At 43.4% G+C, this 12,727-nt stretch overlaps 1 protein-coding gene across 1 annotated transcript in view; it reads left to right on the top strand.

Annotated features, from left to right (window-relative positions):
* Window positions 1-12,727, top strand: part of LOC141052989 (uncharacterized) — a 196,100-nt gene that overhangs the window by 124,572 nt on the left and 58,801 nt on the right. The window contains 1 exon segment of the mRNA XM_073550314.1: window positions 9,668-10,872. Coding sequence (XP_073406415.1) covers window positions 9,668-10,872 — 1,205 coding nt within the window.

Below are 12,727 nucleotides of genomic sequence, written 5' to 3'. Positions count from 1 at the left end.
GCGGCCCAAGAAAAACATCGGTGCCCGGGCGATATAGCAAGCCTCGGAGGCCACATTTACTGGGCCCTCCCTGATGCATACATCACGTGAGGCGATGCGGGGGGAGGCAGGATCATGTCCCGCTGTGCCCTGATGTACCAAATGCTAGGTAAGGCCTGCTCACTCCTGTAGCGCTTCGGTTCTGGGCACGGATTTGAGGACGGCTGTGGGGTGTCATGGCGGCAGCACGTGGGCAGCAAGGGACGCCGAATCTGTCCCCAGTATATGCAGGAAGTGAAACGCGGCTGCAGCAGCCAGGCAGGGAGCGTATACCGGAAGTTACCCAAGCGCGCACCCGGATTAGAATGCCGGGTGCGCGCGGGGTTAGAAGGGGCTGGGGAGCGTGCTCCAGGTCCAGCGCACGCCAGTAGAAAAGCGGGGGGGCCCTGTAGAATGCGCGCACGTACCCCTAGGAAACGAGCAGATGCATGTGAAAAGAAAAAAAAAATACGCCAGACACACCTGGGGGAAATAAGCCTGGTGTGTGAAAGGAAGGGGTGGCACCCTTCTGAATGAAGCCTGAGGATATTTAAGGGCGACAGGCGGGTGGATGCTAGCAACCATGGAAGTCTTTTCACCTGAGCACTTGCAGTCTCATCAGCAGCTGGAGCCAGAGAGGCACCGAGCACGCTCAAAGGAGAGCAAACAACCACCCCGTAGCAGCAGTGGGAGCCGCTCGGACAGCGCACTGGCAGATCGCCGGGATTCCAGAAAGGAGGGGTCCAAGGAGACATTGAGAACACCATGCAACCTGCGGATCCGGTACAGTTTTAAAGCGTCCGAGTGGTGAGTGAGCTCCGAGAAAGTACATCACACTAATGTCTGTTCTCTCTCCGGTCTCCCACCCTCTCCTCTTTTTTCTATACATTAGTGGGGTGGAGTATAGGGGGTCCCTAAAAAGAGCAAAACCAAGCTTAAAAATACGGAGTGTCCCCTATGCAGACAACAGGAGCCTCCTGCGATAAGAAGCTATGTCAGAACTGTATTGACAGGACAATTGCAGAAGAATCTCCCACTTTTTCTGCAGGAAAGATGCATATCTTTGTACCGTGTTAGCCAGTAGATAGAAAAATATTCAGAATTGAGAGTCCTCAGTGTTTGATACCTTTTAATGGCGAGCTGAAAAGATGGTAACACAATGCAAGCTTTCGAGACTACTCATCAGAAGTGGTTTTAGTTCCATAAAGATGAGTAGTCTCGAAATCTTGCAATGTCTTACCACCTTTTCAGTTAGCCATTAAAAGGTATCAACCACTGAGGAATCTCAATTCTGCATATTTTCCACTTCTTCTGAGAACCTAAGATCCCTGATACAGTCTGAAGTTCATAGATTAGTTAGTGCGTTCCAGGCACCAACGGACACAGACAGTAAGAGGAGAGATTGATCTAGCCCCTCTTTTGTATCACAAGATGAGTCCACCGGTTCAGACCCAGAGGACTCAGATCGGTCACAATATTCTGAGAGTAGTGCAGAAGAGGATGTTACTTTCCCAGTAGAGGCGACGGACAATCTGATAAGGGCCCTCTGTTCTACTATGGGACTGGTGGATGAGAAGGCTAAGAAATCGACCCAGGAACTCATGTTCGGTGGCTTGCAAAGGAAAAAACGTAGAGCTTTTCCCATTAATGAGCAGTTACAAGGTCTCATTAAAAGAGAGTGGGAGAAACCAGAAAAAAGAATACAGACAATTATTTCTTAAAAAATGAAATATCCGTTTGATGAAGAAGCTTCTTCGTCCTGGGACGAGGCACCTATACTGGACGTGGCAATCTCAAAAGTCTCTAGGAAGTCTTCTCTCCCTTTTAAGGATATGGGGTCCTTATAAGAGCCATTGAATAGGAAGACAGACAGTTATCTCAAGGCAGCTTGGGAGGCCTCGGCGGGGGCATTAAGGCCAGCCATTGCGTCCACTTGTGTGGCTAGTTCTTTGAAGGTGTGGATAGATAATCTGGAAGATCAGCTGGAGCAGCGGGTTTCTAGAGAAACCATCTTAGAGGCGGTTCCCATCAAAGCAGCAGCTGTGTTTTTGGTGGATGCCTCAGCTGACTCGGCTAGGCTAGCGGCCAAATCTGCAGCACTGGCCAATGCAGGACGTCACACGGTGTAACTCATATCCTGGCCGGAAGATATGCATGTAAAAGTTAAACTCTGCTCCCTGCCTTCTGAAGGTAACAGGAGACAGCAATTCGGAGACAGTAACAGAGACAAGCGGTCCAGAGGAGGGAGAGGATTCTACTTCGGTAAGCCCTACAGAGATGCCAGGAAGTCCGCCCAGTGACTTCTTTTCCCAGGTGGGCGGGAGGCTCTAACTTCCTCCTCATCTAGGAAAGGATTTCATCCAGCACCTGATCATAGGATCAGACCTAAAATTAAATTTCCACAGTTGGCCGCCACATAGATACATACAAACCCCAGTACAGCCCTCTCAAGAGAAACAACGGGGTCTAGAAGAGGAGGTAGTATCACTACTACAAAAGAACGTACTGGAAGAAGTTCCAGTGGAGGAAAGAAAGAGGGGATTCTTTTCCCCCCTTTTCTTGATAAAAAAACGGACAACTCTTCGAGGACTATCATCATAAGCCTGAAAGGTCTCAACAGCTATCTGGTAGTTCCCTCTTTCAAGATGGAGTTGTTGAGATCAGCAGTAAAACTCCTCTTCCCATGGTGTTACATGGTGGTCCTAGACCTCAAGGACGCATACTACCACGTCCCTATCCGGGAGCAGGATTGCAAATTACTCAGAGTAGCGGTACAAATAAAATCTCAACCCATCTGCAGTACAGGGCTCTACCTTTCGGCTTAGCAATGGCCCCTCGGGTGTTCACCAAGTTGATTTCAGAAGTCACGGCCCATCTCAGAGAAGGATGTTATTATAATACCATATCTAGACAACTTTCTGATTGTCGGCATAAGTTTCCTTCGCTGTCAGGAACAAGCCTGGATAGTCATGGAGACCTTACAAACTCTGGGGTGGCAGTTAAATCTAAAAAAATCCATATTGGAGCCAGCAAGAGTACAAATTTTCTTGGGGGTAGTGTTAGACTCAGTGGCACAGGAGTGCCGGCTCCCCGAAGAAAAGGAGGAAAAAAATCAAACAATTAGTCCTAGCATCAATAAAAAACGGAAATGACACTCAGGAAGGTGATGTCACTGTTGGAGTCTCTAACCGCTTGCATACCGGCGGTAAAGTAGGCTCAGATCCACACAAGAGAGCTACAGTGGTGTGTACTGCAGAATGACCTACAGGTCGCTTAGAAGGAAAGCTTACACTCCCAGACACAGTAGTCCAGTCACTCAGGTGGTGGCTACAGATCAAGTCAGCGCCAAGAGGGGTTCCCTGGGTATGCAGGGCATCCAGGATAGTCACAACAGACACCAGTCCCTGAGGGTGGGGAGCTCACATAGGCCCCTTTCCTCTTGGGGTTAAGGATTCTGGAGTTACAGGGTGTCTATCATCAAACGAATGGGAGCTTCTGGCTATCGAGAAGCCGCTGAAGGGACTGCTACCGCATCTACAAAGACAGCATGTGAGAATCCTGTCAGACAATCAGACAGCAGTAGCATACATAAATCATTAGGGAGGCACTCAAACTCGACCGCTAATGCGAATAGCAGAAAGGATCCTAAGTCTGGCAGGACATGATTTCCTCTCATTATCGGCCCTGCATATCCGAGGAGTAGACAGCCTGAAAGCGGACTTCCTAAGTCGCAATCAACTAAGGCAAGGGGAGTGGTCTCTTAAGAGATCAGTGTTCAGTGAGATCATGCACATGTAGGGTCAGCCCATGATAGATCTTTTTGCTTCAAGGAGCAACAGAAGAGTCCAAAGGTTTTGTTCATTAAGTCCAGCAGACAATCCATACGCAGTAGATTCCTTCAGAGTAGAATGGACATCAGAGCTCCTGTATGCCTTCCCTCCAATATGCCTTATACCAGCGGTCTTAAGAAAGATCAGAGAAGACAAAGACAGGGTAATTTTGATAGCTCCATTTTGGCCAAAGAGGCCACGGTTCTATTGGTTGAGGACAATGTCAGGGACAGATCCATGGATCTTCCCTGAGGATCAAGACCTTCTGACTCAGGGACCTGTCCTTCATCCTAAAATGTCTGGACTGCAGTTAACAGCCTGGAACTTGAAAGGTTGCTTCTAGAAGGGAAAGGTTTTTCAGCAGGGGTAATTTCTACAATTCTCAGTAGTAGAAAGCCAATAACCACTAAGATCTACGGAAAAGTCTGGAGACAATTCTTGTCCTTCTTCGGGCCGTTAGAAGAAGGGGAGGTCCCGGTAGTGGCTATACTAGAGTTTCTACAAAAGGAGCTAGAACTGGGTTTAGCAGTCAGTACCCTCAAGGTGCAGGTCTCAGCTCTGGCTGCATTATACAACTGTGACCTGGCTAATGATAGATGGGTGGCCAAGTTCATCAGAGCCTGTAGCAGAGCAAATTCTGTCCCGTCACCTATACCTCCTTCTTGGGACTTAAATTTGGTTTTGTCAGCCCTAGTAGAAAGTCCCTTTGAGCCATTACACTCTGTTTCAGAACAGGTAATTACATTTAAAACAGCCCTACTAGTGGCACTCACTGCAGCCCGTAGGATAGGTGACTTACAGGCACTGGTGGCAGACCCTCCTTACACTCAGGTCATGGACGATAGAGTAGTATTGAGGTTGGACCCAGCCTACCTCCGGAAAGTGGTATCAAGGTTCCATAAAGCTCAGGAAATATTCCTGCCATCGTTCTGTCCTAACTCGGGTAACCAAAAGGAGCAGAAGCTTCATTGCCTGGATGTTAGGAGGTGTCTCCTATGCTACTTAGAGGTAGCAGAGTCCTGGAGGAAGCAGAGGGCCCTGTTTGTTGCTTTTCAGGGGTCAAGGAAAGGCCTTAGGGTGTCCAAACAGACAATAGCTAGATGGGTGAGAGAGGTTATAAAGCTAGCTTATGTCAGTGCATGCAAAGCCATTCCTGAAGGTCTGAAGGCCCATTCCATGAGAGCCATGGTGACATCCTTGGCGAAGAGAGCAGACGCTTCCATCGACGAGATTTGTAAGGCGGCCACCTGGTCCTCTCCTTATACCTTCTTCAGACATTATACATTAGATCTGTCTGCTTCCTCTGACCTCACGTTCGGGAGAAGGGTGCTGCAACCCGTGATGCCTCCCTAAGTAACTACAAGTCTCTGTAATTCTCTCGTGGTGCCTGTCATGGTCACGCGTGTCTGGACGCAGCGAGTACCGCAAGGCGAACCCATGTGACACATGTGACCCTGGATACACCGCCTCCAGTGGGGCGAATTTAAATAATAAGACGTGCAGCTGGATACGCCGCCTCCAACAGGCGAATTTTGGTATTGCACGTAAACAAGTCTGGAAAACCCGCCTCCAGTAAGGCGAATTTAAACAATAAGGAAAACCTGGGAAACATTAACAATGGTGGGCCCTGCGATAGGGAATAGGGAAGTGGAGACCTCCTGAGCTCCCCTGAGCCAGTGTCCCTGCACTCCTAACGCTCCCTATGCCGGTTCCGCACCGGGCGCGCAACAGGAACCTAAAAACCCTAGCTCGCCCTGACCTAAACCCTCACTAGGGAATTGGTCAGTGCGGAAACTAATCCCACCACTGCACTAAAACACACATGAGGAAAGATGACAAAACAGGGGAAACACCACTTAGCTTTGCTCTGTTGCGTACGCTCCTAGCAACAGAGCCCACCACCTGCGTGCATCTTCTCCTCCACCCGCATCCTTCACCATAACTGGATCCTTCACCATAGTGCAGCCTTGGAGCAGAGTCCACCACCAATTGCAGCTGTCCAGTAACAGAGTCCCAAAGATGATTTCAGCTTCTGCCAAAACGTCCAGCATGCTTGAGTCCAGCTCTCAGCAACCAAGTCCCGCATGCTGAGTGCAACTCTCTCCATAGTCGTCACTCCACCAAGCCATGCAAGCACTTCATGCCAACACCATAAACTGTGACTCCAACATGCCATGCCAGCCCTTCTTGCAGACCACCTAGATGCCACTCGTCCCCTCTGGCTGGGCTGCGCAGGACTCATGTTCAGCTCCTTCTTTACCCAGGCTTGCTTCCCAAATGACGAACACAATATCACCAACAGTTATTGAACCCACCTGGCTCCCTTTTATAGAGCCTAACACCTGATTTGTAATTGCGTGCACATTAACCCTAAAACTAAGGTGCGATACCACTCACCACCACCGGGCAACTTAGAATGAAACACCACGTGTAATAATTCTAATGGCCACCGGGGGGCAATCACAACACACTTTGGCACCAAGCCAAAGGAAAAATGTTCACTTTTGTCCATTTAAACTGTCAGATCCCGCTGGATCATAACAGTGCCTTCATGGGTGATGGAAAAACACGGGTATTACTTACCTGGTAATGTGTTTTTTTTCATGATCCATGACGGCACCCTTAGATTCCCTCCCTACCTTATCACTCTTGTGTGTTTGGTGAATATTAGTCGTTAGACACTCCCCTGGGTGTGGGTAAGAGTTTAAATATAGTATTGAATGTATTTTTTGTGTGTATACTAATCGGCGGAGTTCCTCTCATGCTCTGGAAAACAACTGATACGGAGAGAGGAGCCTCCCTTTTTATCTTGAATGTTTCCTGTCCTTGAAGGGCGGATCCCTTCTCTCATGGGTCATGAAAAAAACACATTAACAGGTAAGTAATACCTGTGTTTTCGGATTACAAGATGCACTTTCTTTTCTACAAACTTGGGAGGAAAATGGAGGGGTAATCCAAAGTGATCTTACCGGAGCTGGCGGCTGTGAAGCTCGTCTCCAGAGATCTCAATCTGCGCATATGCCACCTGCAGTGGCCACTTTCCGGAAGCCCACCGCAGGAATATGATAGGGAAAATGGACTCTGCTTACCGGTGCTGATCTGAGATCCCAGGCACCGCAGCATTGCCCTGCTGCTGCTAGCCTCCTGAAGCAGCAACCGTGTTTCCTGTGACCCCTCTGCACCGTAGCATAGGGAATATAAGAATCACCACCATTTTATTTTAAAAAAATAACGTTTTCCTATTTTGCACCTCAAAATTTGTGGTGTGTCTTATAATACGCAAAATACGGTAGTTTAGAAAATTGCACTTTTCACAGTATCAAAAAGCACATTCAGGACATGTAACCCTTAAGGTGTATCACAGTAATTAAAAAAAATGTAAATGCGAGAATGAAAAATGGGAATTAGAAAAAAATGAACATCAGAATATATGTCTCAACTTCTCATGAATTGGACAATACTATATTGTTTGGGCACATGGCGGGGCTGAGAAGTAAAGGAGCGCTATTTAGCTCTGGGAATGCAGATTCTGCTGAAATAGTTTTGCGACCTCCATTTGCAGATCACCTAAGGTGCCAGAAAGGTAGAAAACCAGAACAGTAGTAAACAGCTAAAAGTTGAATCAGTTTTCCTCAGTGAATTCATATGTAGAAGTAGGGACTATTTTGACTCCACAGGTATTCTCTGGAAACTAGCACGCAATAAATATTGGAGAGTAAAAATTACAACTATGCCATATAAGCGCGCAATTAATGATGCCCAGCTTGAGCTTCTAAAGACACGCATATCGTTAATTTTTAAGTGTGTTTTTCCCGTTGTTGCATGTGGACGTTAACAGTGTTTGGGTAAACTGTACAACTCAAAAGCGTGGAGCGAATTTTGCTTTGAGAAAGCAGATTTTGCAGGATTGGTTTATGGAAGCCATGTTGCTTTTCAAGAATCCTCCATCTACTAATAATGTGAAAACCCTGTATTTCTCCATTGACAGATAATGGGTCTTGTTGTTTGAGGGGTGGATTAGAAATCCTTTTCGATGTCATTTTGGCTTACGTAGCATTTTTTTATGGATTATTATTCCAATAACTGGGAGGCAGAACGAACCGAGAGGGTTGATCATCGTGTTCTACTGGTTTGTGCTATGAGGTCTAGTGTTGGAGATTTACTGTTTTTGTCTTAGTAAATAATTGTATTTTGCTACATAAGGCAGGTGAAATAATTATTGAATACATCACCAATTTTCTAAGTACATATATTTCTAAAGAGGTTATTGACATGAAATTCTTACCAGATGTCAGTAACAACCAATTCAATCCACACAGGCAAAGAAATCAAACCATATATGTCCATAAATTATGTGTAATAATGAGAAATGACACAACGGAAAGTATTGAACGCGTTTATTGAAATTGAATTAATACTTTGTACGTAAGCCTTTGTTGGTGATGACAGCTTCAAGTTGCCTCCTGTGTGGAGAAACTAATAGCAGGCATTGCTCAGGTGTGATTTTGGCATATTCTTCCACACAAACACTCCTCAAATCCTGAAGGTCATGTGGGCTTCTTCCATAAATTCTGAGTTTTACTTCCTTCCATAAGTTTTCTGTTGGATTCAGGTCAGGTGATTAGCTCGGCCATTCTAGCAGTTTTATTTTCTTCCTCTGAAACTAATTGAGTGTTTTCTTGGCTGTGTGTTTGGTATCATTGTCTTTCTGAAATATCCATCCTAGTTTCATTTTCATCATCATAGTAGATAGCAGAAGATATTTTCAACAATGTCTCAGTACATTTGTCCATTCATCCTTTCAATTACATGAAGTTTGCCAGTGGTATATGCTGAAAAACAGCCCCACACCATGATGTCCCCACCTCCAAACTATAATGCTGGTGTGTGGTTTTTTGGGGTGACATGCAGTTAATGTTAGCCAACATGGTGTGTATTATGGCATGCAAAGAGTATAATTTTGGTCTCATGTGACCAGACTATATTCTCCTAGTATTTCACAAGCTTGTCTAAATGTTGGTGAGCAACCTTTAAATGCGCTTGAATATGCTTTTTGTTCAGCCTTGGAGTCTTGTTTGGTGAGCGTGCATACAATTCATGGAGGTTGAGTGTATTATTCATTTTTTTCTTTGAAACAACTGTACCTCTTGGCTCTTGGACAGCTCTTGTGACAAAATTTTTCACACCTCTGTCTGAAATCTTGCATAGAGCACCTGATTGTGGCCGGTTTATGGTGAAACGATATTCTTTCCACTTCTTGATTATGGCCCCAGCAGTGCTCACTGGAACACTCAGTAATTTAGAAAGTCTTCCGTAGCGATCAGTATATTTTGCAACAATAAGGTTGCAACAGTTTTGAGACAGCTAACTGGTTTTACCCATCATTGAATGTTTCCTTTGTGGCACCTTGGTAATCAGACACTTTTTTATAGTCCAATCAGTTGAGCCAGCATATATTATTTTCACTAAGTGGAAGGATTGCTTTCTAATTAGTAATAGATTTCTCATGGTGTCAGAACTTTTCATGGCTTTTTGCACCTGTCTTCATGAGTTCAATACTTTTTCCCTGTGCCATTTCTCATTATTACACATAGTTTATGGACATCTATGAATTGATTGATTTACCTGTGTGGATTGAATGTGTGGTTACAGACGTCAAGTGAGAATTTCATGTCAATAACACCTTTAGAAATATATTTACATAGAAAATTCAATTCTTATTTAAACTTCTGTAACTTGCAATTTCTTTGGGTATTTTAGAAATGTTAAAAAATATAGTTAAGGAAATGTTGTTAAAAAATAATCTTTATTTTTGGCAGATGACTGTACCAGAAGCCCAGAAGGACATCTGATATCTGCAATATTTAAATCTGATGACCTTGATGTCACAAAAGATATAAATGACATCTATGTCGATATTCCAGAAATACCATCATCCCTTCACAGTAAAGATCTATCATTTGATACTTTTAAACAGGTCCTATCTTCTGATTCATCTCAGAGTAGTAAGAACAATAAAAGTCACAAAAGAGGCGTTAAAAATCGAACTGCTCTTACAGCAAACAAACCATTTTCAAATGCGGAATATTTAGAAAGTTTTTCCCTCAAAACAGCTTTTACACATCGAAAAAAAAGTTTTTCGTCTTCAGAATATGGGAGGGATTTTAACCAGAAATTGGAGCTAGATGGACAAAATAAATTTCACACAGGGAAGAATTCATATTCATGTTCAGAATGTGGGAAATGCTTTCCAAGAAAAGCAAATCTTGTTATACATCAAAGAACTCACACAGGGGAGAAGCCATTTTCATGTTCAGAATGTGGTAAATGTTTTTCAGTTAAATCAAAACTTGTTAAACACCAAAGAACTCACACAGGGGAGAAGCCATTTTCATGTTCAGAATGTGAGAAATGTTTTTCAGTTAAATCACATTTTGTTACACATCAGAGAAGTCACACAGGGGAGAAGCCATTTTCATGTTCAGAATGTGGTAATTGTTTTGTAAATAAAGTAAATCTTGCCAAACATCAGAGAACTCACACAGGGGAGAAGCCATTTTCATGTAAAGAATGTGGGAAATATTTTGCATATAAATCAAATCTTGTTGAACATCGGAGAACTCACACAGGGGAGAAGCCATTTTCATGTTCAGAATGTGGGAAATGTTTTGCAAAGAAAAGTCATCTTGTAACACATCAGAGAAATCACACAGGGGAGAAGCCATTTACATGTTCAGAATGTGGGAAATGTTTTGCAAAGAAATGTCATCTTGTACCACATCAGAGAAGTCACACAGGGGAGAAGCCATTTTCATGTTCAGAATGTGGGAAATGTTTTAGAGATAAAGCACATCTTTTTACTCATCAAAGAACTCACACCGGGGAGAATCCATTTACATGTTCAGAATGTGGAAAACAGTTTAAGCAGAAATCAAATATGGTTATTCACCAGAGATGTCACACAGGGGAGAAGCCATATTCATGTTCAGAATGTGGTAAATGTTTTGCATACAAATCAATTCTTGTTTCACATCAGAAAATTCACACAGGGTAGAAACCATTTTCATGTTCAGAATATGGGAAATATTTTAGCATTAAAAGGAATCTTACTAAACATTGAGGCCGTGTGCCTACGTAAGCAGCTTTTTCGCGTTTTTTAAGCGTTTCTCCCTGCAAAAACGCTTAAAAAACACATACATTAAGCATCCCATTCTTATAATGCATTCTGCGATTTTTGCGCACATGATGCGTTTTTTTCCGCAGAAAAAAACGCCGCATGTTCATTAATTTTTGCGGAAAAAAAAGCATCTCCAACTATATTCTCTGAGAATGTGGATGCTCCGGAAAAAAATGTGCGAAAAAAATGCGTTTTTCCTGGTCATGAGTCCGGTTTTTAGTCAGGAATTTCTGCATACGTGGGCACATAGCCTAAATATCTCACAAATTGAGAAATTCATTCTCATACCTAGAGGGTGGGAAATGCATTACTCGAAAATCATATTTTGTTGACCGCAAAGGAAAACTCACATAGAACGAAATTATATATTTTTGAGAAACTGCACAAGAAAACGCACATCCGACAGTCAAAGTAACGACATATAAGTATGGTAAATGAGAAAAGTGAGAACTTACATTTGAATTAAAACATATTCAGTTATTAATATACATCTGTTGTTTAAACAAAGTTAAATGCAATTTTCCAAGTTCATTGTATATTTTTCAGTTATATAATTATATATTCAGTATGAGGACAAGAGTATTGCTACACCTTCCCTTAAACCTCCCAAAATACCCACCATTTCCTTCTCCCTCTTCTTCCTAACTCCCAATCTCGGCGATCTGCCATTCATCAATCTCTTTCAATCCACCATCTCTGTGTGTGAACAAACATTTTTAACTTTTCTATGATAAGCATGCTGACATTGTAAATTACTATTTACATGTATGATCCATTCCTTCTTTGTTGGAACGTTTGGTATCATCCATTCCAATTAAGATAAAATGTCTCCCTCTCTCCACCTTTCTAATCTCAATCCATAATACTGGGGTAAGATTATATACTCCGAGATCCCTTTACAGAAATTTTAGGGCTACAGCAACATCATATATTTTATACACAAGAATAGCGCTATCTCCATAGCTCTCTGTACAAGGACATATAGATCAGACAAGGTCCTCATATTTAGGAAGTTTATATTATTCTCACACGCTGTTTATACGAACAAGATCAGAGTCTCATTATACCGAGTAGACAAGCTCCAGGGACAAAGACCCCGCCTCGTACTAACACGCTGGAGGCCCGGAGGATCCAGCCACGAGGCCCGGATTCTCTCATTTTTGGCTTTAGCATTTTGAATAAATCCCTTTCTCATACAGTCCTGTAGTAATTACCTTGTTCACGTTTTGCAGGAGGGTTCGTCTAAATCCATCTAAATGTTATCAATTTATGTGCGAGAAACAATAAACCTACCGCAGTTTTACTGTGTGTGTCCAGTGTCTGTTCTTCTACATTCCATAATGAAAAAAACACATGGAGTCTTCAATCAAACCTGCTGATTATGATTTTGGAATTGTAGTAATTTTACACCATAAAATTCTGTTTTGTGCATCAAAGCTGTGTCAGACCTGAATATATTGGCAAAAACATCTGTGAAGGGAGGTTATCTTCCTCCAGAAGTGGAAGGAAGGGCAGGCAGAGGACAGATGAATGAGTGAAGCTGGTCAGAGGCTTTTTACACCCCCTGATCTCAGACTGAATGGAACCAGATAATATCAAGAGGTGGCCTGTTACTAGCAGCCATTTGTGAGGTTCATTTGTATTCATCCCCCTGAGTCAATGCTTTTGAAGGACCAAATTTCACTGCAATTAATGCTGCAAG

The sequence above is a fragment of the Dendrobates tinctorius genome, unplaced genomic scaffold (genome assembly GCF_039654945.1).
Source record: "Dendrobates tinctorius isolate UK_male_01 unplaced genomic scaffold, ASM3965494v1 ptg000164l, whole genome shotgun sequence".
Taxonomy (NCBI): Eukaryota; Metazoa; Chordata; class Amphibia; order Anura; family Dendrobatidae; genus Dendrobates; species Dendrobates tinctorius.
Note: the sequence above shows the minus strand (reverse complement) of the source record. Positions and strands in the feature narration are given on the sequence as shown.